Source organism: Mesoplodon mirus (genome assembly GCF_964341445.2).
Source record: "Mesoplodon mirus genome assembly, chromosome: 1".
In the NCBI taxonomy this organism is placed as follows: Eukaryota; Metazoa; Chordata; class Mammalia; order Artiodactyla; family Ziphiidae; genus Mesoplodon; species Mesoplodon mirus.
In genome coordinates this window covers 231,624,224-231,650,386 of record NC_138976.1, presented here as the reverse complement: position 1 = coordinate 231,650,386, position 26,163 = coordinate 231,624,224, and the positions used below count along the sequence as shown (strand labels likewise).

The following is a 26,163-nucleotide window of genomic DNA, read 5'->3' as shown; positions in this document are numbered from 1 at the left end:
TTCAGGTTCTGTGCTTCAGAAACTAACAGCGCCTCCTCAAACAGAGAAAATCCCCTTGCCGTTTCCTGCGGCGTGAACCTCTTCGATTCTTCACTTACTTCTTCTCTCTCTTTTTCCTTTCTCTGGGCACAGTCGCATCTCTGAAAGTTCACAACGTGAACGTTCGTATGTAGAAGACTTACTGTAATTGTAAATGGCCTGACGATGGCAGGCGAGCCACGTGCTGGGCTAGAGAAGGAACATTCAAGCTACAGGGAGGAGAAAGCAATGGCCCTGAGGGGGCAGGTCTGCTGTGCCAGGAGCCACCAGAAGCCCAGGGAGTGGAGGGGGGTCGGGAGCAGGGAGAGGAGGGGCAGGAGGTGAGGGCACAGATTGGCCAAGGGGACATCGTGTGCCTTGGTGACCATCGCATAAAACACCTGCATGTTTGCTTATCCCGAGCTCAGCTGCACAAAAGTAGCTGTGACTCATCCTGGAGTTTGGAGTGGGAAAGGGTGTTTCTGCAGGGGAGTGACTAACTGACGGGCATTTTTCCAGGAGGTGTTTTCCAGTCAGGTGTGTGTGGGGAGGACAGGTGTAAGGGCAGAAGGGGACTAAATCAGAGGCTGCTGCATTGACGTAAGGAGTCATGACGGTGCCGAAGCCAGGGTTACGGCGGTAAAAGTGGGACAAAATCGTCAGTTTCTGGATGTAAGTTAGAGACCATAGAATTTACTGACAATGGATATTGGTAACGTGTGAGAAATGCAGTGTAAAAGGCAAACTTCTGGGGTGCAGAGAGCGAACGAGACAGAAAGAGGGGAGAGAGGAAACAGCTACTATCAGCCATGTTTAATCCGCAGCAAATTACCTAATATTTGGGGGGGGGAGACATTTTGAGTGCCTCGTACCTCCCAGAAAATATCTTAAGAATTCCACCTGAGGGCTTCCCTGGTGGCGCAGTGGTTGACAGTCCGCCTGCCAATGCAGGGAACACGGGTTCGTGCCCCGGTCCGGGAGGATCCCACGTGCCGCGGAGCGGCTGGGCCCGTGAGCCATGGCCGCTGAGCCTGCGCGTCCGGAGCCTGTGCTCCGCGGCGGGAGAGGCCACGACGGTGAGAGGCCCGCGTACCGCCCAAAAAAAAAAAAAAAAAAAAAAAAAAAAAGAATTCCACCTGAGTTAAATATAATCTGTTAATGCCAATGCTATGACGTGGGTACTGTTAGAATTCTCACTGTACAGACGGGAAGCAGACACAGAAGTGAGGGCACCTACCTGTCACCTCACAGCTGATGCTCGGCCAGGACCGGAACCACACGCCACCCCCAGGCCTGGGCACGACCGGTTGGTATGACGCCTGGCACTGCCTGTTCCCCCAAACTTCCCTGACTTCCTCGAGGTACCTTATGAAAGCAGTCTGCTAGAGCCATGTACGCACGCACGCGCGCACGCACGCGCACGCACGCCCACGGGCGCTCCAAAGCAAAGCTCCCCCGCGCCATCTAGCGGCCGCGCTGATCCCTAGCAGCAGTGGAAACCGCACAGGTGTTCAGGGTCAGCGCCCAAAGCGATCACAGGTGAAGTAAGGGAAGATGCTGTTATGAATGTTTGGGAGGGATACGGACCCAAAAAGTGACTGAAGATCAACTGGAAGACTTTGCAGTGCCCAAGCCATTGCCTTTATCTTTTACGTTTAATCAGTAAATTCAGGGCTTTCTCCTCCCACATTTATTCCTTTATTCTCGCACTTGTTCACACGTTCATTTATACATTATATACCACGTACTCTGCACATTTGAGTACTCAGCACTGTGCCAGAGTGAGATGATGGATTTGGGGACATTTGTGAGAAAGTCCATGTCTGATAGACGTTGGGGGCACATAAATGCATATAATATGGTCATTAAATGTAGTGTAATAAGTGCGAGAGTGGAGCAGCCGTGGCAAAGAAATAATCAGCTTCCCCGAGGGTCAGAGGAAGGCTCGCAAAAGTGATGATAATTCTAACGTTTCTACCTTTCCATCAGCTGCCAGGACCCTTTACTCTCTACATAAAAGTCTATTCCATTGGTCTGTTTGCATTTAAACCTTCAAGGCACTGCGCTGGATTTAATTTTTTGTTTTTTGTTTTTTTGGGTTTTTTTGGTATTAGGACAGCACTAGTCACATAAAATAGAGAAGTCTTCTTTCATCTGCTGCTTTCTACAAGATTTTGTGTAGAGTTGATTTTACTTCCACCTTAAACGTTTCATAGATTTTTTTTCAAAGGATTTCACCTGGGTCTAGAGATTAAGAGTGTGGGTTAATTGTGAATCCAGTTTTTCAAAATAAATATAAGGAAATTTCGACTGAGTTTGAAATTCTCCTTGAGTTTATTCTGGTAATTTGTGTCTGTCAAGGAACTGATCCATTTCAACTAAATTTTAAAATATAGTGGTGTATCTTTGAATTATGGTTTTCTGCAGATATATGCTGAGGAATGGGTTTGCTGGGGAGAAGGTAGCCGCTCAGTTCCAAAGGCCATCTGCTGGTAGAATTCTTGAGGGAAAATCAATCTTTTCTTACAAAGTCTTCCACTGACTGAATGAGACCCACCCACATTGTGGAGAGTAATCTGCTTTACTCGAAGCCCACTGATGTAAATGCTAATCATCTAAAAAATACCTTCACAGGATGTGGTCCATATATACAATGGAATACTGCTCAGCCATAAAAAAGAATGAAATCATGCTATTTGCAGCAACATGATATGATAGAGATTGTCATACTAAGTGAAGTGAGTCAGAAAGAGAAAGACAAACACCATATGATATCATTTATATGTAGAATCTAAAATACAACACAAATGGCATTATCTATTAAACAGAAACAGACTCACAGACATAGAGAACAGACTTGTGGTTGCCAAGTGGGAGGGGGGTGGAGGAGGGACGGATTGGCAGTTTGGGATTAGCAGGTGCAAACTATTACATATGATGGATAAACAACAAGTCCTACTATAGAGCACAGGGAACTATATTCAATATCCTGGGATAAACCATAATGGAAAAAAACAGGAAAAAAGAATGCATATACATGTATAACTGAGTCACTTTGCTGTACAGCAGTAACTAACACAACATTGTAAATCAGCTATACTTCAATTAAAAAAAATTTTTTTAATACCTTCACAGAAACATCTAGAAGAATGTTTGACCAAATATCCGGGTGCTGTGGCCCATCCAAGCTGACATAAAATTAACCATCACAAATGGCATCTGAACTCTTATCTCCATGCCACTTGTCCTTCCTTGTGTAACTGTGTCTTGTGTCCTCTGATCCTGTAAGGCCATTCTGATATCTTATCTAAATTCTTAGAACTCTCTTGAACTACTGCTTTAGGATCTTATAAAGTGAAAAATGAAGATCAGAGCCTTTGAAAGCATTAGCTCACATTTTTACTTACGCTACGTCTGGGTTTATGGGATGCTGGTCCTCTTGAAAACAGAAACCCTGTGTTATTTTTCTCCAGCTCCTACCACCATGTCTGGGAAAGAGTAGAAATAAACACCCATTGAATACACTGCCATCTTTCCTTCAAAAGAGATGTATTGAGCTCGTTTGAGCATGAGAACAAAGCCTTCACAAGCTCAGATGTTCATGTCAGATTTATCCATTGCTATCACCTGTCTCCTAATAGCACCGTCAGGACTATTTGGTAAAGGGATTAGAAACAGTCGATGGTGAACAATGAGGGAATTAACTAGACTACCAGCTCCATGAAGAAGCGACCTTATAAGTCTTATATCTACTCCAAGCACCTGCCACAACTCCAGACACCTATTAACTGCTCATTAAACAAATTGCACAGACCTGGGTGAAAATTCAATAGAGTCTCTGTTACCAATTACCACCTTGTGGATGATGCTTTTATTTGTTAAAAAAGAAAACCCACAGTATAGGAAACGTGCTGCCGATTATACTAAATAAAATGAAAATTATGACTATTTCGTTTTTATTGTAACAAAGCTTATTTATTATGCCTTATTGAATTATATTATTGAACCAAGTCAGAACTAAAATGTTGTGTATTTCAACATAAAACTGAATATACACTATACATTTTAGCAAGAAATGGTAAATTCTAAATATCTTTCAGGTATCTTTGTAACCCTACAAAAAATAAATTGAGCGTATATGTTTTTAAACATCCACTCTACATGAGTAAAAGGAAAGTCACATTAAAACGATCAATTTCATGCTCTTGTACCTGCATTTCAAGGCCAAAAATCCAGCACCTTATTTTTCCTTCTAAGCATTTAATTTTCAATATTTTCAGTAAGTATATTCATGTGACTATCTGAAGAAAGTTCTAAGAGTACTTAATTCATTTATACAAGCTTTTTGGCAATAGTAAAACCAGAAACTCTTTGCTAAAAGACATTGCTATAATGATAAAATAAAATGCATATTTTCTTTAAGGACTTTCTTTCATTAATTCCACACAAGAAAACTAAGCACTCCCAACTAAAATGCTTTCAGGTTTCAAATTTTATTTATTTTCATAATGAGATGAGAAGAGGGGTCGGGTTGGGATTAGGGAAGGAGTATCCTTCTGTGTTTACGTGACTAGAATATCCATACAGATGATGTCTCATGCAGAGATGTCATCACATCAGTCATTTTCAAACCCTCAAGTCCACGATCTCATGTAATCCATGTACACACATGTGAACTAAAACCAGACTAGTTATTACGTGAAGTGACGTGGAAAAGGAAATCATACTAGAAGACTTTCTGCAATTATCCCATTTCTCTCATAAAACTGGTAAGCGATATAATGAAGGTATTTGTTTTTCCTCCACAGGACCTGGTTAGTGAGCTGAAGGAGAAGCTTTCCGATCACTTCAAGGAAGTCATGGTGGGCCTCATGTACCCACCGCCCTCCTACGATGCCCACGAGCTCTGGCATGCCATGAAGGTAGAGGTCGGATGAGAAAATATTTCCATAGTGCGAGACCTGCCCTATGATGCTGCTATGTGGGATCAGGGAGGGGAGGGAACTTCTGCTCAAAGAAGAAATGAAAGAAATGCTGGGGGGGTGTCAGGAAAGGGGGGACCTCCAGAGCCCAGCAGTGGAATCAGTCGATTCTCCTGTTGTGCAAACTCAGACCCACCAACCCCGCTCTGTGCCAGTCTGCCAAAAGGAAAGCTTCCGGGGCTGTTTGGATTTGTCTCTCCCCAGTATATCTTCACACATTAAGAGGAAATATTATAATTCATGTGAATCTCTTTACACTGTGGTATAAATTGGGCTCATAAAGTAATGAGTCAGCAGTAATACTGAGTCAGAGACAAAATATAGATGACATCTATACTTTTGTGACCCTAAATTAATCCTTTACAAAAACTATTGCTCAAATGTAGCAAAATGTCACTTCTGAAGAATTAGAACAATTCTCTCTTACAGTAAAGAAATTAACTACAGATTTGTTAGAGGTTTGTTGGCTAGGGATGGGAGACAAACGGCTTTTCACATCTTTCCAAACGCTGACATGAAACACCTGCAGAGCTGCTACAATCATTCCAATACAATGCCTGCCAATGACCTGATTAGCCTGGTCTGGGAACAATGTGTGACTCGAAAAGGGAGAGGGAAAAAAATTACAGAATCTGGATCTTGGCCATCATATTTGTAGATCAGAATAAGCCTTATGTAAAATATTAATTTCAACGAATATTTTTTACAATTCCATATGTGGAATTTACTCAATTAAAATTCAGTGAGTAGATATGAATCCCAAAAGTACTGATTTTTTTAATATTTAAAAAAATTTTATTGGAGTATAGTTGATTTACACTGTTGTGTTAGTTTCAGGTGTACAGCAAAGTGAATCAGTTATCCATGTGCATACATCCACTCCACTCTTATCTGTTTTTTTAGACTCATTTCCCATATAGCCCATTACAGAGTATTGAGTGTTGCATAATGTCAATCCCTACCTCTTGCAAAATGATGTGAAGTAAGTCCTATGTTACTGTTTAGATGAAACTGTTACATTGTATCAATGTCTCACAGAATGGAAAGGATTTCTGAAGCTTTCTGAAACAGATGCGTTGTCTTTAAAATCACCATCAGAGAAGAGTTTATGCCTATGGCTGAAAGAGACTACAGAAAGTACCCAGTCCAAATGTTTAGGCAAACGGTGCAGAAGTCCACATCCGGGGAGAGGCAGGGAGACGTCTCTGAAACATCTTTGCAAAATTAGAGACCCAGGATCAAATTCGAGCTTGCCCAAGAATTGATATTCTAGCAGGAAAAAAATCAGTGTCATGAGCATTGTTTAAACATCGTTTCCCACATTATTTAGAAATGCCCATGCTGTTTCACACTATGAAGGAACAGAGTTTTAGATAATATTATCTTTTGGGGACCAAACAGCTAGTAAGTAGCAGAGGCAGACTGAACTGGGCCTGTCTTTACCCCAAGCATACTTCCTTGCCCCCTGCCACCTCTCAGAACACCAGGGAGGCTGGATCCCTTTACTGCACAGAGTGCACTGTTATTTCCAGCACAGATGCCTTTATATTTCTCTTGCTCTGTCCTTCCAGGGAGCAGGCACTGATGAGAACTGCCTCATTGATATATTAGCTTCAAGAACAAACGGAGAAATTTTCCAGATGCGAGAAGCCTACTATTTGCGTAAGGAAATACACATTTGTACATATGTTTTACGCTCATATAAACTTTATATGTTTCAAATAATGTGTAAAATATTCCAGTTTATGTATTTTAAAGAATTTTCTAAGACACTCATGTGTGAAATATCACTCACTCAAGACTAATTAATTCACTAAGTAGAATCGATGATTAGGGTACTAAAAATGAAACAATTCCCTAGACAATCAAGTGAAGCAGACTTTCCAGGAAAATAATTACTAGTTTCTATGAGGTGGGTGTTTACATTAGGACAGCAAGTACCGGGCACAGTGGCTCAGGGAGCATCGTATCTCTTACCTAGGAGGGACCAGGTATAAAGACAGAACAAAGCAAAGCACGATGATCACTCAGCGAATTCTACAAATATGGGCAACTACTTCAATTTACGTAAACCTCATAATCACTGCGATCCACCTCAGAATCAGGTTTTTACGCATCTTAAAAGTGGAAAGGTTAACTCTTTACATTTTTTAAAAGGCTTAATGCCTTAAGTTCCATTGCGTCATGTATCACGTGACATTGAACTGTCAAGAAAATGTCCCAGACAATCAGCTCTATTGCATTCAAACAAAAACAAGACTTTCCCAAGGGGAGTGAAGTAAGACCCTTCACTGAAAATATCAAGACAGGACAAAGACTTGGGGAGAGCCGGGCTGGGCAGTGTGCTAAGGAAAGAGAAGGCAGAATTCTGAATTTTAAAGATTGCAGAATGCGAAATGACTCTCAATGTTGTTTTTCAGTTTTGGAATAGACATAGTATTTTTTTTAAGAAAACCGACCTGGGCCTATGTTACCACTGCTGTCAAATTACTTGGGTGGACTGTTTATTGGCTTCATGTGAGTAGAATGTGGTAAAAGACAAAGAAATGTCAGCAGATTAGATGTCTCCTCACTTTCTACTCATATGGGGGAAGTAGCGCTGACCTAGGCAAGCACAGTGATACGTGGTTCTATCATAAACCAACCCTCCAACGTGGGCGTTCTCGTACCCAGAATACAGCCGTGACCTGCAGGAGGACATTTACTCAGAGACCTCGGGACACTTCAGAGATACGCTGGTGAACTTGGTCCAGGTATGAAACTCCAAAATTCACACCATTTTGCACTATTAAAAAAAATAGGTATGTTTCGTTTTCAAAAAATAGGACAGAAAACTCCAGTTTACCCCAGTTTAACAGTGAATTCTGTATAATAACAAGTACTGAATGCCAGCTAAATTCAAGGCACTATGATAGAAACTTGGGTTGGATATAGAAACAAACAAATATGAATAAGACACCATCTCTGTTCTCAAAACAATCTACTATAAGTAAAATGGTTATAATTATCAATAAATGCATAAATAATTATAAATTACAAGGGTGTTAACAGGTTTAAAATACTACAGTTACAATTAGTAGAATGAGAACATGGCCTAAGGCCCCAGGGACCCAGGACCACACCAACAGGTGAATAGTCAGAACCACCAGATGAGAGTACAATATACATGGGGATCCAGGAGCCTCACTCATGACTTTAAATTAGGAGAATCTGGATTACTGAAAATAAAAACTAGTTTTCCCTTCTTACCATCTCTTTATTTCTGTAATTCCATCTTCTCCTTGAGTTTGTGTTGACCAAATCAATCAGACACACCCTCAGTACTGGATGAAGTGATGCAGGAAATGGGAGAGGATTCAGCAGGAAACAAGGGGCTTGAATTTAGGCAAGAAAAGCTATTTCGGTTTCTCTGTGTTATCACTCAGATTGTTGACTAGCCATCTTCTAGCAGGGAGAGCAGTGGATGGAACTTTTGATGCTCCAGCCCAGGTTATAGAACTTATAGAATGAAAGAAAACAAGGGAACATCAGGTCAGGAAAAAAACACAGAAAATCTCCCAACCACTCCAGAAAACAGACCCAGAGCCATATGCTAATTTTTCTTTCTGAAATTGCAGGTTCAAACTTTTACCTAGAGAGAGTTCTTTTTTTTTTTAATTCTACAAAGTTTTTTTACAAAAACAACTTTATTTCTCAAGTTAAAGTATTGTATACTTTACACAAGAAAGATAAAAATTAAGAATTCTTTCTACCCTGTCTAGAACTAGTCTCTATATAGAAAATAATTAAAATGAGAAAATGACTATTGATAATGATTTTTTTTTTCCTTTAAAATATCAATGGCAGTGTGCAAATTTAAGTGACTACTTCATTTTCCTTCTTTTCTGATTGGGCAATTTTGCTATCTTCCTCATTCAGGGTGGATTAACACATCCAATCAAACACAGGTGTGGTTTCTTTCATGTGTGTTTATTGTGATTAAAAACTTTATACTGTACTTCATAATAGTCTCTATAGTTTAAGAATGAATAAATATATCAGCCAGATTAGAACACAAACTAACAATTCCATGCATTGCCAGGCAACAAGAATTTTACATTTTTTTACTCTTTTTTTTGTGCCCAAGTTATTGTCAGTTTTGAATTAGGAATAAAGAAATCCAAAAGGAAAGATTCCAGAGGAAGCAAGTATTAGCTGCCCCAGACGGAGGAGAGCTTGGTGCCTAGGGCTGGTTGGATTTCTTCAAATTGTTCAACTGAAAACAATGGCCGAGTGCTGAGCAAATCTATTGACCTTTCAATTAAAGTAAAAATTCTATTTGTAAAAACAAAATCAAGAATTTGCTTTCTTGTTTAATTTGGTTTGCTGTGGTTTAATTTGGATGTGTATGGCATGGCTGCATAGTTCATAAAACTGCCTGTATCAATTCATCAAGTCCTATTCTGAAGAGTCTAATCTCTGGGATGAGAACATCAATAGAGAATAGATATCGTCCAACTTGAGACTTCTGTGTAAGGTGTTGTAAAAATAAGCTTATTTAAATTTGTGACAGAAGTTGAGTCATTATAGGAAAAAAGTTTTTAATAATCATTATTAATATTAAAAATAATCTTACTTGGCAACATGTCAATTGAATATTTTCTAACTTTTCAATGTTGTAAGATTAACTAAAACATTCTCTCAATTTAGAAGGGTCTTCATCTTTTGGTTTTCTAGGACTGATGCTCCATAATGTAAATTAAAACAACAGTTTCCAGTCAAAAATTCGTGTTGGCATTAGTACTGCCCCTAATAAAACCAAAAGTCCTATTATAAATCCATGAGTTGCATCTTAATAGCAAACACCTTTTTATTTTCTTAGTATCCAAAAAGAAATTTATTTCAATTTATTAAAGAAATATATAAGCTCTCTAGTAAGACAAAAAATATTTCATTAGGATTATTTTGCATTCCACTAGGCCTATATCACAGTCCAGCCTCTCCTTCCAAATTTGGCTTCTTTTCTCTCCCATCCATGGTTGATCCCCAGCACATCCCATAATAACAAGAATCTGTTTTGTAAATAAGTTCATTTGTATCATGTTTTAGATTCTACATATAAGTGCTATATGGTATTTCTCTTTCTCTGTCTGACTTACTTCACTTAGTATGATCATCTCTAGGTCCATCCATGTTGCTGCAAATGGCATTATTTCATTCTTTTTTATGGCTGAGGAGTATTCCATTGTATATATGTACCACATCTTTATCCATTCATCTGCTGATGGACATTTAGGTTGCTTCCATGTCCTGGCTATTGTAAACAGTGCTGCTATGAACATAGGGGTGCAGGTATCTTTTCAATATGTGTATGTGTATAACTGAATCACTTTGCTATACACCTGAAACTAACCCAACATTGTAAATCAACTACACTTCAATAATTTTTTTTTAAAAAGGCAAAAAAATATAACAAGATACCTGCAGGTCTCCATCTCAGAGTCAGCTCCCCAGGGAGCTGACTGGCTGCACCCCGTCCCTGGGAGCTCAGATGGGCTCCGTGGCTGGCCTGACGTCTCACGTCTGCTGAGTGAGAGACTAACCTGAAAACAGCCTCAAGACACCATACCTCCTCCTCCACTGTTAAATGTGATGGCTCCCACCTCCAACCCCATCTGATTGAACTCCAGTTCTACTTCTATCTGGTAAAATTCCAATGATCAAGTACTCAAAGAACCTCTCAGAATCTCTGCACATCAAAGGTTATGCTACAAACCCCCTAAAAGTAACTGACAGCCAAGAATCAGGATCGCAGTGTGTTTTTATAAAGCAAAGCTCTTATATTTCAGGAAAAAGCACACAGTTCTGAAAACTAAACTTGAGAAAAAATAAATCACAAGGGGAAAAAAATCAGTGAATGATATTTTCCCTTGATGTAATAGGGCTATCTATCTTATGCACAATTGCAGTTCCTTTTCCCTGAAATTAAACAATGCTTTATTTTTGATAGAGTATAAATTGAGAATGTGTATTTGTATACATAATATTATTTGTATAGACACATTTTAAAATAATACACAATTTATTTTATCACTGGGTTTCACCTAATTTGGATTATGACTTTACAGGATAAAGTATTACTTCTTAAGTTCAATTTCTAGAGTTGGAACTTAAGTGTGTGTGTGTGTTTAACCTTGAAATAGCTCTTCAGAGCAGTAAAATTGTCCTTTCAACATAGAATATAAAAATTGATGGTGAAGGAAGACCTAGATTTTATAAGAAGCCAAGGGAAATTAATGAGGTTTACTTAAATATTATGTATTTATAAGGTTTCATAGTATATTCCCCTTAAAATGTAAAACACAATTTATGAGTATAAGATAATACATATTTCAAAGAAAGCACTTAACTCATAATTGAAAATGGAAGTGAAAAACTTATATTTCAAGATCAGGAGTCCCATGTAATGCTTAGTAAAATGTATAATTTCTCATAGATGTTTAAATATTTTGAAGTCTGACCAGTGACTTCTGACTTCTACATTAATGGCTCTGCATTTTGGACCTCCTGGTTTAGGCTTTGGATCAGTAAATTTCCAAGAGTGAAAATGATGTAACGTTAACTAGAGAATTGAAGAAGTCCAACACTTCTGACCCCTATCTGTGGGGTACACCATTTCAGAGACTCTGTCTAGACATCTTACAAAAAGAGGTGATGAGTTCCAGCCAAATAACTGAGGGGCACTGTCACGTGACCAAGTTCCTTCTACCCTCCAGTTGGGATCTTTATTCTCTCTGCCCCCATCTCTCTCTATAGATAGATGTTTGATAGATGGTAGATGGTAGATACATACATACATATATACATAGAGAGATGATAGATACATAGAGAGATGATAGATACATAGATAGATACATAGATAGATAGATAGAGATAGAGATAGGCAGACTGGTAGATAGATGACGGACAGATAATAGATAGACAGGCAGATAGATAGATACTCTGTGTAAAACAACCAGGTATATATCTGTGTATCTTTTGCTCTTGGCTCTAAGTCAGCTGTGTGTCCTTGGGTTTATCATTTTGCTTTCTTGAGATTCCAGATATCTACCCTGTAAATCAAAGGAAGTGAACCCATTCTGCTCCATTCCCTCCCAGTACCCATATTCTAAACTTCTTCAGCAATTACAGTCACATCCTCCTCCCTCCCTCTGCAGCGTCACTTCCAGCATCAGGGGAAACACCACCCATGGCTTTCATCGTTTTGACATCATGAACATTCAGATACACCTCTTTTTTGTCAATTAATAGAGATTGAGGGAATTGGAAGCTTTAAGGTATGCATGAAACGTGAAGTGTTTAAATTACTGTCACATTTTCTGGGAAGAAAAGAGCTTTTAATCTATAAAGAATTTTCCAACAGGGCTGTTTCTCATAAGACAACCACGCAACCAGAACACGTTCTTCTTGAAAACTAATGCCAATCACTGAACGGACTCACAGCACTTCTTGTGGTTTTATTACAGCAGATTTACAGGAGATCTAAGCATCTGTCACGTAATGGGGAGGTAGTCACGCAGAGATCAATTAATCCATGCGTGCAAATCACCCTGCACATGACAAATGCTTCCACAGACAGAAAACATGGAAACCGTCCTCACCTTGGCTGTCAGCAGTCTCCAAGGGATGCTTCCTCAGACTCATGCCCTGAGGCCTCTGGGGATCATCTGTAGCCACTTTGCTCCAAATACTTCCAGCCAGATTTTAATTCCTTTAATTTCTTCCTTTCATATTTTTATTTTGTCCCTAACCCCAACTCTCATTTATGCCGTTTCTCTGGCATTTACATCACCTACCAGTCTACTGTCTTAGGCTTTTTATATGACAAAATCCACTTGCTGGGAAAAGCTAAATCACACATTAAACTGATTCACATTTTTTTAATCTACCAGTCTGCTTAAAGTGCTTTTGGCAATTAACTGCACAAAGAGGTAAACAGATGGGCACCATTTCAAGTTAAATGTCCAAAAATCAAATCTCTCACAAAAATTTCAGAACTGCAGAAAATTCTTGAATATTTCTCACAGACTTTGCATGCGTAGGTGTTTGGTTAGCTACATCGTTTGATTGGAAATCACAAAAAACACTTCAACGATCCAGAAAATCTTCCCATATCTACTAACTGGTGTTTAAATTCTGCCATCTAAAAGGTATTTCTTTAACTTCCCTTCCTTCGTTCAGTACTGACTCAGTGAATATTTCTCAAATGTGCCAAGGACAATTGGGAATTATCAAAAGAGACAAAGACCCCAGTCTTCAGAAGCTTGCATTCTATCGGGGGACGCAGACAGCTAAGGAGAAATCTAACAAATTGGTGCATTTCACAGCATGTTAGGTGATGAAGGATACGGCAGGGCAGGGGAGGGGATGGCGGGTAGGTTACGATGTTGCACAGCTTGCTCAGGGCAAATCCCATTGAGAAGACGAGACTTGACCAGTTAAGCTGGTTAACTTATATCCCTTTTTCTGTCTCAGCTGGATCAGAACCAAGTAACTTTTCATGATGGTTTGGCCTCACCCTTGCTCTCTCTGGAGCCTAAGACTCCCACTAGTGGCCGGCTGTGTTCCCCACAGGGTTCCAGCCAGCGCGGTCTGTCGCACAGCCCTGGCCTGCTGGAAGGGTCTGCCCTGCTGCGGCCATCAACCACTGCACCTGTCCGGCTCCGCTGCCGGCTTGTCAGCCAGCAGGCAAGTTCCTCCATCAGGAGCAGAAGAGAAATTTGGGGCCCATTCGTGCTGCTTCGGGACTGAGATGAATTCAGGAAGGGGTCTTTGGGGCCTCGGCTGCCCCATCTTGCTCCGTCACTGAGTTCATTTCCAGAGTCCGAAAAGACAACAGGAGCAGAAGGCAGTGTACTCTGTGTTCTTTCAGCAAAGTCAAAAAAGCAAGAAAAAGCATTTCCTCCAGATCTGGACCCAAAGGAGAGGAAAGGTTAACTAAACTGTCTCATCACGTGTCTCTCCTGCCTCTTTCTGCCCTCATAACCCTCAGGGACCAGAGGGTCCTGCATTAGGGGGCTCTCCTTCCCTCCTGTTTGAAAGCACTTCTCTTAGGGCAGCTTGGCCATGTCTGTTCTTTCTTCATATGATAAAGAGGCAGGAGTGAAACAAATTTACAAAATCCTCTCACTGCACACATTCTGGATTTCATGGTTATTTTCCTGTTGCCTATATGAGATGTTACAAGTCAGAGACTGAGCACTAACTCACGCTTTCTCTCTGCCTTTTCCTTCTGACGATGTTAAAATCCCGTCTCTACCAGCCGGCCAGGCAGTGGGCGCTGTTTGAAGGGGTGGGCGGCAGAGGTACTGCCCAGGGAACCGGAAAAGCGAAAAACTTGTCAACTCCCTTGAAAGATTACCTTGGCTACAAAGAAAAAATGAAAAGTGCCCACATTTTTAAAAAGACCTGCATTGCATAACCCAAGAAATGTAGACTAACTCCGACTAACGATAGAACTTTCTTAGGCGTCTCCAGTGTGTTTCGTGGCTCAAAGATTTGTGTCCCGGTTACCCTACTAAGTTGTCAATTCAGAGCACTTACAGAGGGAAACCTGTGCTTACTTCACAGGGAACCAGGGAAGAAGGGTACACGGACCCTGCCACGGCTGCCCAGGACGCCATGGTAACGGGCCAGCCCTGGGGCGACCGCGGGACCTTGGGCACGCCAGCCTGGGGCCGCGGTGCTACCTGACGGCCTGTGATGTTTCAGGTGCTGTGGGAGGCCTGCCAGCAGAGGACAGGGGAGCACAAAACGCTTTTGCAAATGATCCTGTGTAACAAGAGCTACCAGCAGCTGTGGCTGGGTAACTGCCCTCTGTTCTCTACAGCTACCCCCTGATTAGAGAATAAAAAGCAAGTAGGTAATTGGGAAAGGGGGGTGTTATATATAAAGAGAGGAAAGCCAGTTATCTCAAAGGTACCTCTTTGGGGTTATGTTTATACAGACGTGCCTCATCTAATAACATTGCTAAGGATGAAGCTCCCCTAGAATTTTATTTTGCCAATAATTGAATCACATAACCTTTCAATACTAAACTTTTTAAAACCACCTCTGTTTCTGATGGAGAACTTACTCACCTATATTACCTATCTCCTGTTAGGTACATCATATGTTGTCTTAAAAAGAATATGGGTGGGCTTCCCTGGTGGCGCAGTGGTTGAGAGTCCGCCTGCCGATGCAGGGGACACGGGTTCGTGCCCCAGTCTGGGAAGATCCCACATGCCACGGAGCGGCTGGGTCCCTGAGCCATGGCCACTGAGCCTGTGCTCCGCAACGGGAGAGGCCACAACAGTGAGAGGCCCGCGTACCGCAAAAAAAAAAAAAAAAAAAAAAAAAAAAGAAAAGGAAAAAAAAAAGAATATGGTGAACACAGTCCGTAATGAACCAAGGTCATTATTACTGAAGTCGTGATTTGTGTGAAGCTGCCTTACTGGTCCTACAGGTGCTTTGTTCGACTTTCCCCAAACTGCTGTAACTTTCTGTCTCCCTTATTTTTTTAAATACTTTTTTGATTTTTTTCTACTATATATAACACAGAAAAGTCCATTAAAAAATTTTAAAAGATGGCCTACTGCAACCCAACACCCACCCCTATACTTTATTTACCTTCACTGTGTATAAGCAATCAAATCCATGTTTGCATTTTAAAATTATAATATTCATAAAATCTCCTTTGAATTATATCGATTTGTTGAAGTTTTCCAGGAATTTCAAACTATTTCTGGGCAAGACATAGTAGATGCCATTAATGAATGTTATGATGGATCCTTTCAAGAGCTGCTAGTTGCAATTGGTGAGTAACAATGTGTTTGGCACAGTGAATGCTGATTAGCTCTGATTGAATTAAAGATGCACGAGCAAGCTCTTGATTGAGTCACTTTCCCCTGAATTTAATTATTTAGACAGAATGTTAACTCTGTAGAGGAAACATGCATCGGCTACTGATACAAAGCACTAAACTGGCAAGCTAATAACTTTCATGAACCCATACCCTTCCTAACAGCTGTCAACTTGCACACTAGGAAACCTTGAATTCTCAGGTAATTGGGATCTCACACCTTTAAATTCATCTTGTACATACTAACTTCCTTTCCCTTGAAAAGAAGGTTATGGTTTTACCACTATTCTAAATGTTGACATTTTAATACAATGTACAATGAGGGATCCCACAGAGAACTCACAAAATATCAGTCTTCCAGGATTGTAACTGGAAAAAAAAAAAAGCATTCTCATTGTTTCCCAAATTTTGAAGAAAATATGTACCGTCACTCCCAAACTTTCTTCTTTTCTCTCTGATTTTTCCTAGTTCTCTGTGTTCGAGACAAACCAGCCTATTTTGCTTACAGATTATACAATGCAATCCATGTAAGTATGAGCCACGTATTTTTAAAATTTCTCCAGAAATCATGTCTACTTTCTCAAAGGACTAGTTTTACCTCAATTATTTAAATATTGATTCCCATATTTGAATTTGTATGCAAATATATTAATTTCAAAGCAAATATGCTCCAGTGAAGAAATATACACCAAAATGAGACCCATCAAATAAAGATAATGCTCTGCTTTCTGTATCAAACAGAGGTACCTAAGAAGTATTCCTTGGGGCCTCTCCCCCCAGGGAGATGTGCTTTAGCATTTCTTAGCATCTGGAGAAACTGGTAGGTCCAAATGCTTTTACCACATATGAAGAACACCCCCTCATACTCAGGCAATTACACAACATATGGCATCAAGCAGAAAATGTCAAAACATTACAGACTCTCAGAAGGAAATGGCTGCATTCCTGAACTTTAAAAACACAAAACGTGAGTGGTTATTTTTAAACATAAAGTATTATTTTAAAAAACACTTAAAATGAGACAGCTAGACAACAATAAACTCTAACGCTATTTTTGTAATTAAGTGAGAATGTTTTTTAGTTTTGGGTGATAATCAACTGCACATCTTTGGTGCATTCATTTTCAAAGAAACAAATACTTATGTGCATGAGACAATGAATATCCCATCCCCAATGTGCACAAAAATATTTAGAAAATGAAAAGGTCTCATACAAATCACTATACATGTCATAGCCCCGAAAACTCAAAGAAAATCATTAAAAAAAATTCAGTGGTACAATAATTTTAAGGGAGTGTTTTATCCTCAAAGTAATTGTTATACACCAACTTCTTAGAGGTAGCAAGCAAGCTTGGATAATATGCTAATGATCAAGAATATTTTATTTAGTTATTTTTATTGATGTACAAGGATTTTTTATTAGGTACAAGAACCCATGTATCCTCAGAACACAGGATGAAGATCAGTGCTCACAGTCCTCTGCTTGTTTTTGATTCTATTTCCAAGAATAAAGGTGGATTTGATTAACTATATATTTAAAAGTGTATTGGGCAAGGATATTGTATGACATCAACCGTTTCCTTCTCCAACAAAGAGTGAAGCTTCACTTGTGAATGACCTTGGGAAAATAATCACATTATTCTGATTCCAATGACGCCCAAAGTGAGGGCCAATTATCCTAATAATAAATAAAAACTCTACCCTTGCTGTGTGTGTCAATGCAAAAAGAAAGGTATGTGTACTCACGAACAGTTTGCTGGTACAGCAGAGGAGTGTATATTCCAGTAATCAGAGTGTTCATATACAAGGGCCTCCTGCCAATGTCAAGTATTGTTCAAAAGATGTCTTCACCAGCTCTCACCAAAGAAAATCTGTTTTTCTCCAGTTTATTCTAAGTGAATGATACACAACTTAAATATGGGAAGTTGGCTGGATCATTCATTTTCATCACTTCAAATTATGGAAAAGTTTGTTAGTAGGTCTATACCCAAAACATTCAGACATCAAAAATTAGCTGCTGCTTCCTGGCCACTGGATGTCACCAGTACTCCATTTGAACAGACAAGTTGAAATTGCTTTGTGAAGCGGTATTCACTCCGGACCTAGTACACAGAAAGGGATGGCTGTGTATTTTTCAGTATTGGAGGTTAAATCAGCAAATATTTTGAGTACCTGGAATTCTTACATTTACAGTTTTCCACAATAAGCAGACGATAAAATAAAAATATAATTGCCGTCTTAGAAACGCTGACGTTCATCTAACAGAGTTGGGACCCACATCCCAACCCAGGAAGAATTTTTACCTAGAAAGAGCACATGATCAGATTTGCATCTTAAAATGCAGTGTTCAGGAGACAGTGGGGAGGTTGACCAGGTTTTAAAGGGAGGATTATAGAGTCTCAGACATAGAAAACAAACTTATGGTTGCCAAGGGGTAAGGGGAGGAGGGATAAATTAGGAGATTGGGACTGACATATACACACTACTATGTATAAAATGGATAACTAATAAGGCCCTACTATATAGCTCAGGGGACTCTACTCAACACTCTGTAATGGGCTATATGGGAAAAGAATCTAAAAAAGAGTGGAGATATATATATATATGTGTGTGTGTGTGTGTATGTACATGTATAACTGAATCACTTTGCTGTACAGCAGAAGCTAACACAACATTGTAAATCAACTACACTCCAATAAAAAATGATTTTTTAAATAAAAGGGAGGATTATTGCAGAATCAGGTGAAGTGATGAGGGCCAGCATCAAGGCTATGACTCTGGAAATAGAGATTAGAGGGCACTTAAGAAGCAGAGTAGATGGACCACTTGACTGTGTGTGTACCATGTGGGGGCCCGGGGGGCGGGTCACAGAGGGGAGGCGGAGTCTGAGTCGATGCCCGTGGGTGGGGATGCCAGGGCTTGAGGGATACAGGACCAGGAGCACACGGCCACAGAAAAGAGGATGAGTCGATTTTAGAGAGACTGACTTTAAGGTGCTGTTTCCTTATTGTTTTTCTCCCCTTGGCTGTGTCTTTTAGGACTTTGGTTTCCATAATAAAACCGTGATCAGGATTCTAATTGCCAGAAGTGAAATAGACCTGATGACCATAAGGAAACGATACAAAGAGAGATACGGGAAGTCCCTCTTCCATGATATCAAAGTAAGTCTCCTACACGTGATTTCTTTGCACCCATATTTGATCCTTTTTGAAACTGAAACAAGAGCTGTAATTTAAGTAACTTCACGGTGGAATCTAAAAAGTTAAATATTCTGGCTGGGATCATCTACATTAGTAGGTCAGGCAGCCTTAGCGCAACAGGTGAGAAAAATCCCTTCACCTCGGTGACAAAACTTATTCCTCTTTGATGTGTTTTAAGCAAAAGTCATTGGTTTGTCATGTAAACTATTCATCCCACGATCATGTGATGAGGATCTGCAAGCTAAACGTCCAAGAATGATCAGCACCAGGAAGAAAACGTTTTGCAAGAAGAGCCCATAAATTGTGAAGAGCTTTCTGAGATCAGCTCTCCTGTGTTGTCATAGGAGACGGCAGCCAGTCAGATCCCATCACGTGGGTGCAAAATTCTGCACATTGCCATCCCATGAGCCCTTGAAGCTCATGCCAAGAAGCAACGACTCAGAAGTCAACAGGCCGGTAGTTTCTTCATTCTGATACACCTAAGCTTTAGCCTGGATTTTGACAAAACCTAGCAAAGAATTATCAGAATATGTAGGACCATCTATGTAATTTGGGGCACCCCATGGAAAATGAAAACGTTTGACCCCTCATTCAAAAAAGTATAAAGAACTTCAAGATGGCACCCTCAGAGCATTACCCCAAGCACAGGGTCCTAGAATGTATCTTAATGTATATTTTGCACATAGCTAAATCCTGTTACCTTGTCCACGTTGTTTCCATTGAAATTTTCAATTGCATAAAATAGCTTTTTAGTTTATTGAAAGATACGGAAGAAACTTGACAACCCAAGGAGCAAGAGATCACACAACCCAGAAGACCTTGTAGGCCCTCAGGGAGCTGAAGTGCTTTCCAAGAGGAAGGGTTAATGGAGCATTTAAGAGACATCTTCCTCCTTCGTCTTTGATAAAACTCTCCTTACAGCCACCTTCAAAACCTTAAACTTTTAGTGGTGCTAAACATTTCTCATTGAGAAATGCGTGTCATAACTCATTTTCTAAATGAATAAACTACTTCTAATACCTATACAGCAATTAATGACAGCCACCTCAAAATCTACTAATATTCACATATGATTAATGCAACTTTACTATGTGCATTTAAGGCAGTGAATTATAATTACACAACTTTGTGTATGAGAACATGCATGTGAGAGTTGACTTTTAACAAAGATAAGTTTTATAATTCCTTTTATTTATTACTATCATTTTTTTTGAAAAACTTAGAAACTATGGAAGCATGATAAAAGGATTAAAATGGCCCTAATTCTCCACCACAGATAACCAATAACAAAATTTTTTTGTACACGTTTTCTTTTAAAAAATGTTTTACTACTTAAAGAAATATTTTTATTAAATCATGGATCCCACTGTAGAAGTTCTAAAGTACATAAACTGCCCCACATTATTATTTATTGCTTTTTACTTTTTCACTATTATACATAATATTATGGTGTATATTTTGGAGCCTAAATCTTGGTCTCATCAATAATTGATCATTATTTCCTTAGGACAGATTTCTTGAAGTAGACTTTCTGCATTAATGGCTATAAACATTTTTAAGCCATCTGAGGCATATTGCCCAATCTGCCCTCCAGACTCTACACTGATTTACAACAATAAATGAGGACACCTCTTTCAAGTTGAGGAGAAGATGTGATTCTACTGGAAGTTATTCTTCTTATAAAAACACATTAGGGGGCTTCCCTGGTGGCGCAGTGGTTGAGAGTCCGCCTGCCGATGCAGGGGACACGGGTTCGTGCCCCGGTCCGGGAAGATCCCACATGCCGCAGAGTGGCTGGGCCCGTGAGCCATGGCCACTGAGCCTGCGCATCTGGAGCCTGTGCTCCGCAACGGAAGAGGCCACAACAGTGAGAGGCCCGAGCACCGCAAAAAAAAAAAAAAAAAAAAACAAAACACATTAGGGTTCCATCAACTTTATATAAACTTCGTTCTATTGATTATAACCATGGTATTATTTTTCAGTAACTTCCAGGGAATAGTTCTCAGGGCATATTAAATACTTAGATGAAAAAAATAAATAATTTTTGTGATGCTAACGGCCCATGGTCTTTCATTCTATAGTTCAGAGGAATTATGCTTCTTTTTAGAAATACTATGACATTGTATTTCAAATACATTACATTTTCTTCTTTTCAGCATTTCGCTTCAGGGCATTACGAGAAGGCTCTGCTTGCCATCTGTGCCGGGGATGCTGACGATTACTAAATAAAAAGAAGGATTTGGAGGATGCACTCATCTTCAGAGACACGTCAAAATACAGATTATGTGATTAATATGCATTGGTAGTAGCATTATTACAAAACTATAGAATCATATTTCTCTCTTTTCTCTTTTCTCTCTTTAAAATTATTCCAAGAATAATTATTATCAATAGGTTATTCAAAAAAACCTATTGACAAAAGTGTATGAGATTGGATTTGCACATATCTAAATCAGGAATTTGTTAGATTGCGTGTAACAGAATAATAAAAGACATTATTGCATTGACATATGTTATTTAATGTGAACCGTCAATTCCCTACAAGGAGTGGGTCTGCTTACAGCTGTCCCAGCATGCTGTGGGAGATGAGGGAAACGGGGTGCATGGCCATCCCCTTCCCTACTCAAGACTCTGGACAAACGCAGTAAAGCCAAAGTGAACATCTCAGTCCCCTTTAAATGAAAATAAAGGTATAAAACAGCAGAATACAGCCAGATATGTACTTGTCAAGCTTAGCTGTGTAAGAGACTTAGATGGAAAAATAGGCACGTGTGTGCGCATGCATGTGCGTGAGTGCTGTGTATTTGACAACCCCTCTGGTAAAGGCAACATCTCTGGCTATTGCTGTTCTTGGCGTTAGTGCCTAGCCAGCCACTCACCCCGGCAACGGCAGCAGAGTCCCTGCTGCTTGTTTGTCTTCAATCCTCAACATCAGCATCAAAGCCTATCTGGGAAGTAACTATGATCTGTGCCATTGGTCAAGGCCGTTCCCTTCTGTGTCTGTAGATCTGGTAAATTAGGAGCAGCAAAGAAAAAGTACTCACTGAGTCAGATTTGGGGGGAGAATCGAGTTTGACGCCACTGTCTAGCCAAGAGCAAAAGCAGGGACAGAGATGGGTGAGTCCAAGACGGAGGGATAAGCTCCCAGGATACGCAGGGGAGGACACACAAATGCGGTCACAGAAAGCAGCAGTTGAGGAAGGCGAGCAAGGCAAATGTGGACATGCAGGCAATAAATCTAGACGTACTAGTGACGCTGGCGGATGTGCTTTACTCCACGTGGAGCGCTCTCAATGGCTCACAGCCTAGTCTCTGTAGATGTGTCCCCACTGGCCTCAGGGACATGGAGAATGTGCTCAGAACCTGGGGTCTGCCTGGGGGAAGAATGCAGGACATTTAGAAACGTGTAATAATTAGTCATCTGAAACTACTTTTAAGAGTTCAGCTCACTGCTACAGTGTATGATGTTGTACAATTTTAACTTGGGTTTTATTTCTGCCTTTAAGAAAATCATTAGCATTTCAAGCCAAAGTAGTAATTATTTGAGACATTTAGCATAGCTATTACACAAGCTAAAACTCTTAGAAGAAAAATGTTAGAATTCCTGATGAGAACTTAGATATCTAACGAAAAACTTTCCACCCTAAGATATCTTTATATACGCTATTCAGTAAATTGTGAAATCTATACCTTAGTTAAGTAATATCTTTTACGTCTTTAGCGCAGCGTGAAAATCGAATCAAAAACAAATCTGGACTTAGGTAAGAAGAGATTTATTGGAAAAGACCATTGCAGTAAGTGGAAAAGCCTACTGCAAAGGGAAAACACTATGACCGTGGGATGTGCAGGGGTCTCAAAGGTCAGCAGAAAAAGATCTTCAATTTATAGGGATTAGTAAACAAGGCTGGAAATGATCAGGTGAGGGGTATGGGGGTGTGTGTGGTGTGATTGCACAGTTCACCTCACAGTGACCTGGGGTTGGGGCAGGGACAGGTGATCTGGGGACCCCTCCGGGCAGCTTTCAGGAAGAGCCTAAGGGTGGATTAAAGTTCAGGGACTTGTGGGGCAGATGGGAGAAGCCTGACTAATATTTGGTCAAGTTAGCAGGTATTTTGTCCAGTTGGTCAGCAGGAGAAATCAGTTCAGCTAATCCTTTTTGAGACAAAGCATGAGAATTTGGAGGGTGTGTTGAGGATGGTCACAGGGAACCAGGGGTTGTTTGCAAGCCTCCTCTTAGTCACGCAGGAACGGGCAGCGACCCATGTCCTGAAACACAAAGGGTGGCGTTCTGGCTATCTCTGTCTCCTAGGCGCACAGGACTCAGGAAAATTGGACACGGTCAGGGTCGTTCTTTTCCCCCAAGCTTTCTGTCGAATGCTTCACTTAGTTGTTTAAATGCCAACACAACGTTGTCACCTTTGTCATCGTATAATTCACTTAGTGAGATCCTGTACGAGATGAAGTGTTTCAATTATTATCATTTTTTTTGTACTTAAAGACGTTCAGCTGCTTATAGGAACTTCACATGCAGGGGCGTTTACTCTACCTGATGGTCTGAGTGACAAGCACAAAATCTGTGATTAACTTAAACACATCGCCCATGTTTAACCTATAGAAAAAAAGAGAGTAACATTGTAGGAATACATTTTGTTTTGATGGGTTCTCAATCTACAGCCAAGGAGAAGATAAAGTACCACTGAATTGCTGGCCCTTCCAGAGACAAAATAAAGCCAGACGTGGAGATACCTCAGGACATACCCCTGTGCTTTGCAGCCAGAGCCTTACGCTGTTCCATGTAGCCCTAAATTGACCAAACTAGTAAAGAGGCTAATCGTTTGGCTAAAAAAGCATGGCTTTTAGTGCTCTTATAGAGAAGCCCATTACTATGACCAAAGTTGTTATTTTACATGTTAAAACAGCGCCAAATGTGAATGATGTCACCAAAGACAGCAGAGCAGGCAGGAGGGCCCATCCCTGCACAGAAACATCAGAAACTCAAGCAAAAGCGGCCAGAAGGGTGGAAAATAAGCCAAGGTTTAACTCAGAGTCAAGAACAGGTTAGAAAAGTAGGAAAGCGCTGAGACATTTTTGTTCACCCTTTCCCCACCCTCCTTCCAGCTTAGCGTCAGCCTTGTTTCCCAGTCCCCGAGTCCCCAGGGAGCAGAACCGGCCTTGTTCATCTGTCTGTCCTGACCTGTCTGGGAGCTGCCAGAAGGACTGAGGTGAGGGGCTTGTCTTTGTTTGGCTGAGCTCACAGCTCAGTCAGGGAGGGAGACAGTGAGGCAGCTGCCGAGGGTGAAAGATGACAGTCGAGACTGTCGATTGAAAAAAACGTACAGCGTGAGAGTTGTGAGTTAAGCTTTATCTGGGGCAAAATGAGGACTAGAGCCTGGAGACAGCATTTCAGAGAGCTCTGAGAAAGTGCTCCAAAGAGGCTGGGGTCAAGGTCAGTATACATGTGATTTTGGCGAAGGGGGAGTACATGCAGTCAAGCACATATTTTTTGCAGAAGGTTTCTGCCGGTCACGAGGAGCAGACGTCACCAAGAAAGATTTTAGTGCTTTTCTAGATATGAGGAGATGTAAGAATTGGGCTCACAAAATTGGCTCCTGAAAATATCTAACTATCTGAAGACCTGTTCTGCCCGTTTTCCCCAGAGCCCAGAGCGGCTGCCTCATTCCTGCTCTCCACCCTGAACTCCCCTCAGGGGGTGCTGAGGGTCAGCAGCTGCAGCGGCGGCTCAGGATTTGATCCTTGCAGAGGTAGATGGCAAGTGCCAATTTGTAGGTGACAAGACAAAACAACTGAGTAACGAAAACCTCTGAGGAAACTCTACACGAACCCACATGCGTCGGGGAATTCAGACAGCCATGCAGATGCCTAGGGCAGGACACATACTTAGAAAATACCTGAGAAGACCCCAAGCCTTCATTACTGCTGGTCTCCAGGATGAGTGCAGGCAGGACCTGGGGGTAGGGTGAGTCATAAAAGGCTTCAGTGTTGCAGGAGATCCCAGCACAGAGCCAATCTGCAAAGAACAGAAGGAAGATTTTTCTTTCCTTTTCTTCTTCTCCTTCTCCTCCTTCTTCTCATTTTCTTCCCGTTTCTCCTTCTCCTGCTCTTCCTCCTTCTTCTTCTTTCTCTTCTACCTCTCTCTGTCTCTCCCACTCCCCCTTGTGTTCAAAAAAATCTCTGTCCAAACACTAGCTGAATACAATCTAAGGAAACAAGGACTTCAGGGACTTCCCTGGTGGTCCAGTGGGTAAGACTCCGTGCTCCTAATGAAGGGGGCCAGGGTTTGATCCCTGGTCGGGGAACTAGATCCCGCATGCATGCCACAACTAAGAAGTCCGCATGCCATGACTAAGAAGTCTGCATGCCACAACTAAGACCCAGTACAGCCAAAATAAATAAACAAAAAAAATTTTTAATTAAAAAAATAAAGAAACAAGGACTCCAGAGGCCATACATGGTGAAAAATATACACAGAATTTTATAAAAATAGTTCAGAAAAGTCACTAAACCAAACAACGCCACAGCGGATCCCTAGAAACATAAACCCTGAGAAAGGAGACAATTCCAGAATTACCACGTTATTGTATTCAAAATGTATAGTGCTCAAAAAAAATTTATAACACATAAGAGAAACTAGAAAGTATACCCATTGACAGATAAAATTGCCAGAAACTATCTCTGAGAAACAAAAAAGAGCATAAGACTTATTTTAAAAAATATCAAAATGGCAAAAGTAAGTCCTTCCTTATCAGTAATTACTTTAAATGTAAGTGGATTAAATTCTCCAATCAAAAGATTGGCAGAATGAATTAAAAAATACATAATCCAACACTTTACTGTCTATAAGAGACGAATTTTGGATACAAAGATGTTGAAAAGTGAAAGAACAGAGAAAGATACTCCATGCAAATAGTAAATAGAAGAGAGCTGGGGTGGCTGTACTAATATAAGAAAAAAATAGACTTTAAGTACAAACTGTTACAAGAGACAAAAAAGACATTTTACGTGGATAAAAGGGTTGATTCATGTAGAAGATATAACACTTATCTAGAAGATACAATAAATATATA

The 26,163-nt window shown here is 40.4% G+C and overlaps 1 protein-coding gene and 1 long non-coding RNA gene across 2 annotated transcripts in view; one reads left to right on the top strand and one right to left on the bottom strand.

Annotated features, from left to right (window-relative positions):
* ANXA10 (annexin A10) overlaps positions 1 to 21,303 on the top strand; it is a gene marked incomplete at both ends in the record, with an annotated part of 66,554 nt that extends 45,251 nt beyond the window's left edge. The window contains 9 exons of the mRNA XM_082625259.1: positions 4,827 to 4,940; positions 6,572 to 6,662; positions 7,674 to 7,753; positions 14,610 to 14,663; positions 14,751 to 14,844; positions 15,739 to 15,834; positions 16,348 to 16,406; positions 18,917 to 19,039; positions 21,235 to 21,303. Coding sequence (XP_082481385.1) covers positions 4,827 to 4,940; positions 6,572 to 6,662; positions 7,674 to 7,753; positions 14,610 to 14,663; positions 14,751 to 14,844; positions 15,739 to 15,834; positions 16,348 to 16,406; positions 18,917 to 19,039; positions 21,235 to 21,303 — 780 coding nt within the window. The remainder of the gene's footprint in view (positions 1 to 4,826; positions 4,941 to 6,571; positions 6,663 to 7,673; positions 7,754 to 14,609; positions 14,664 to 14,750; positions 14,845 to 15,738; positions 15,835 to 16,347; positions 16,407 to 18,916; positions 19,040 to 21,234) is intronic.
* Positions 21,304 to 22,301: 998 nt separating this feature from the next.
* On the bottom strand, positions 22,302 to 25,753 carry LOC309806482. The gene is made up of 3 exons (XR_014294397.1): positions 24,988 to 25,753; positions 23,625 to 23,687; positions 22,302 to 22,452 (listed from the first exon to the last, which is right to left on the bottom strand). It is a non-coding gene; the product is annotated as an uncharacterized lncRNA (long non-coding RNA).
* Between the last annotated feature and the right edge of the window lie 410 nt (positions 25,754 to 26,163).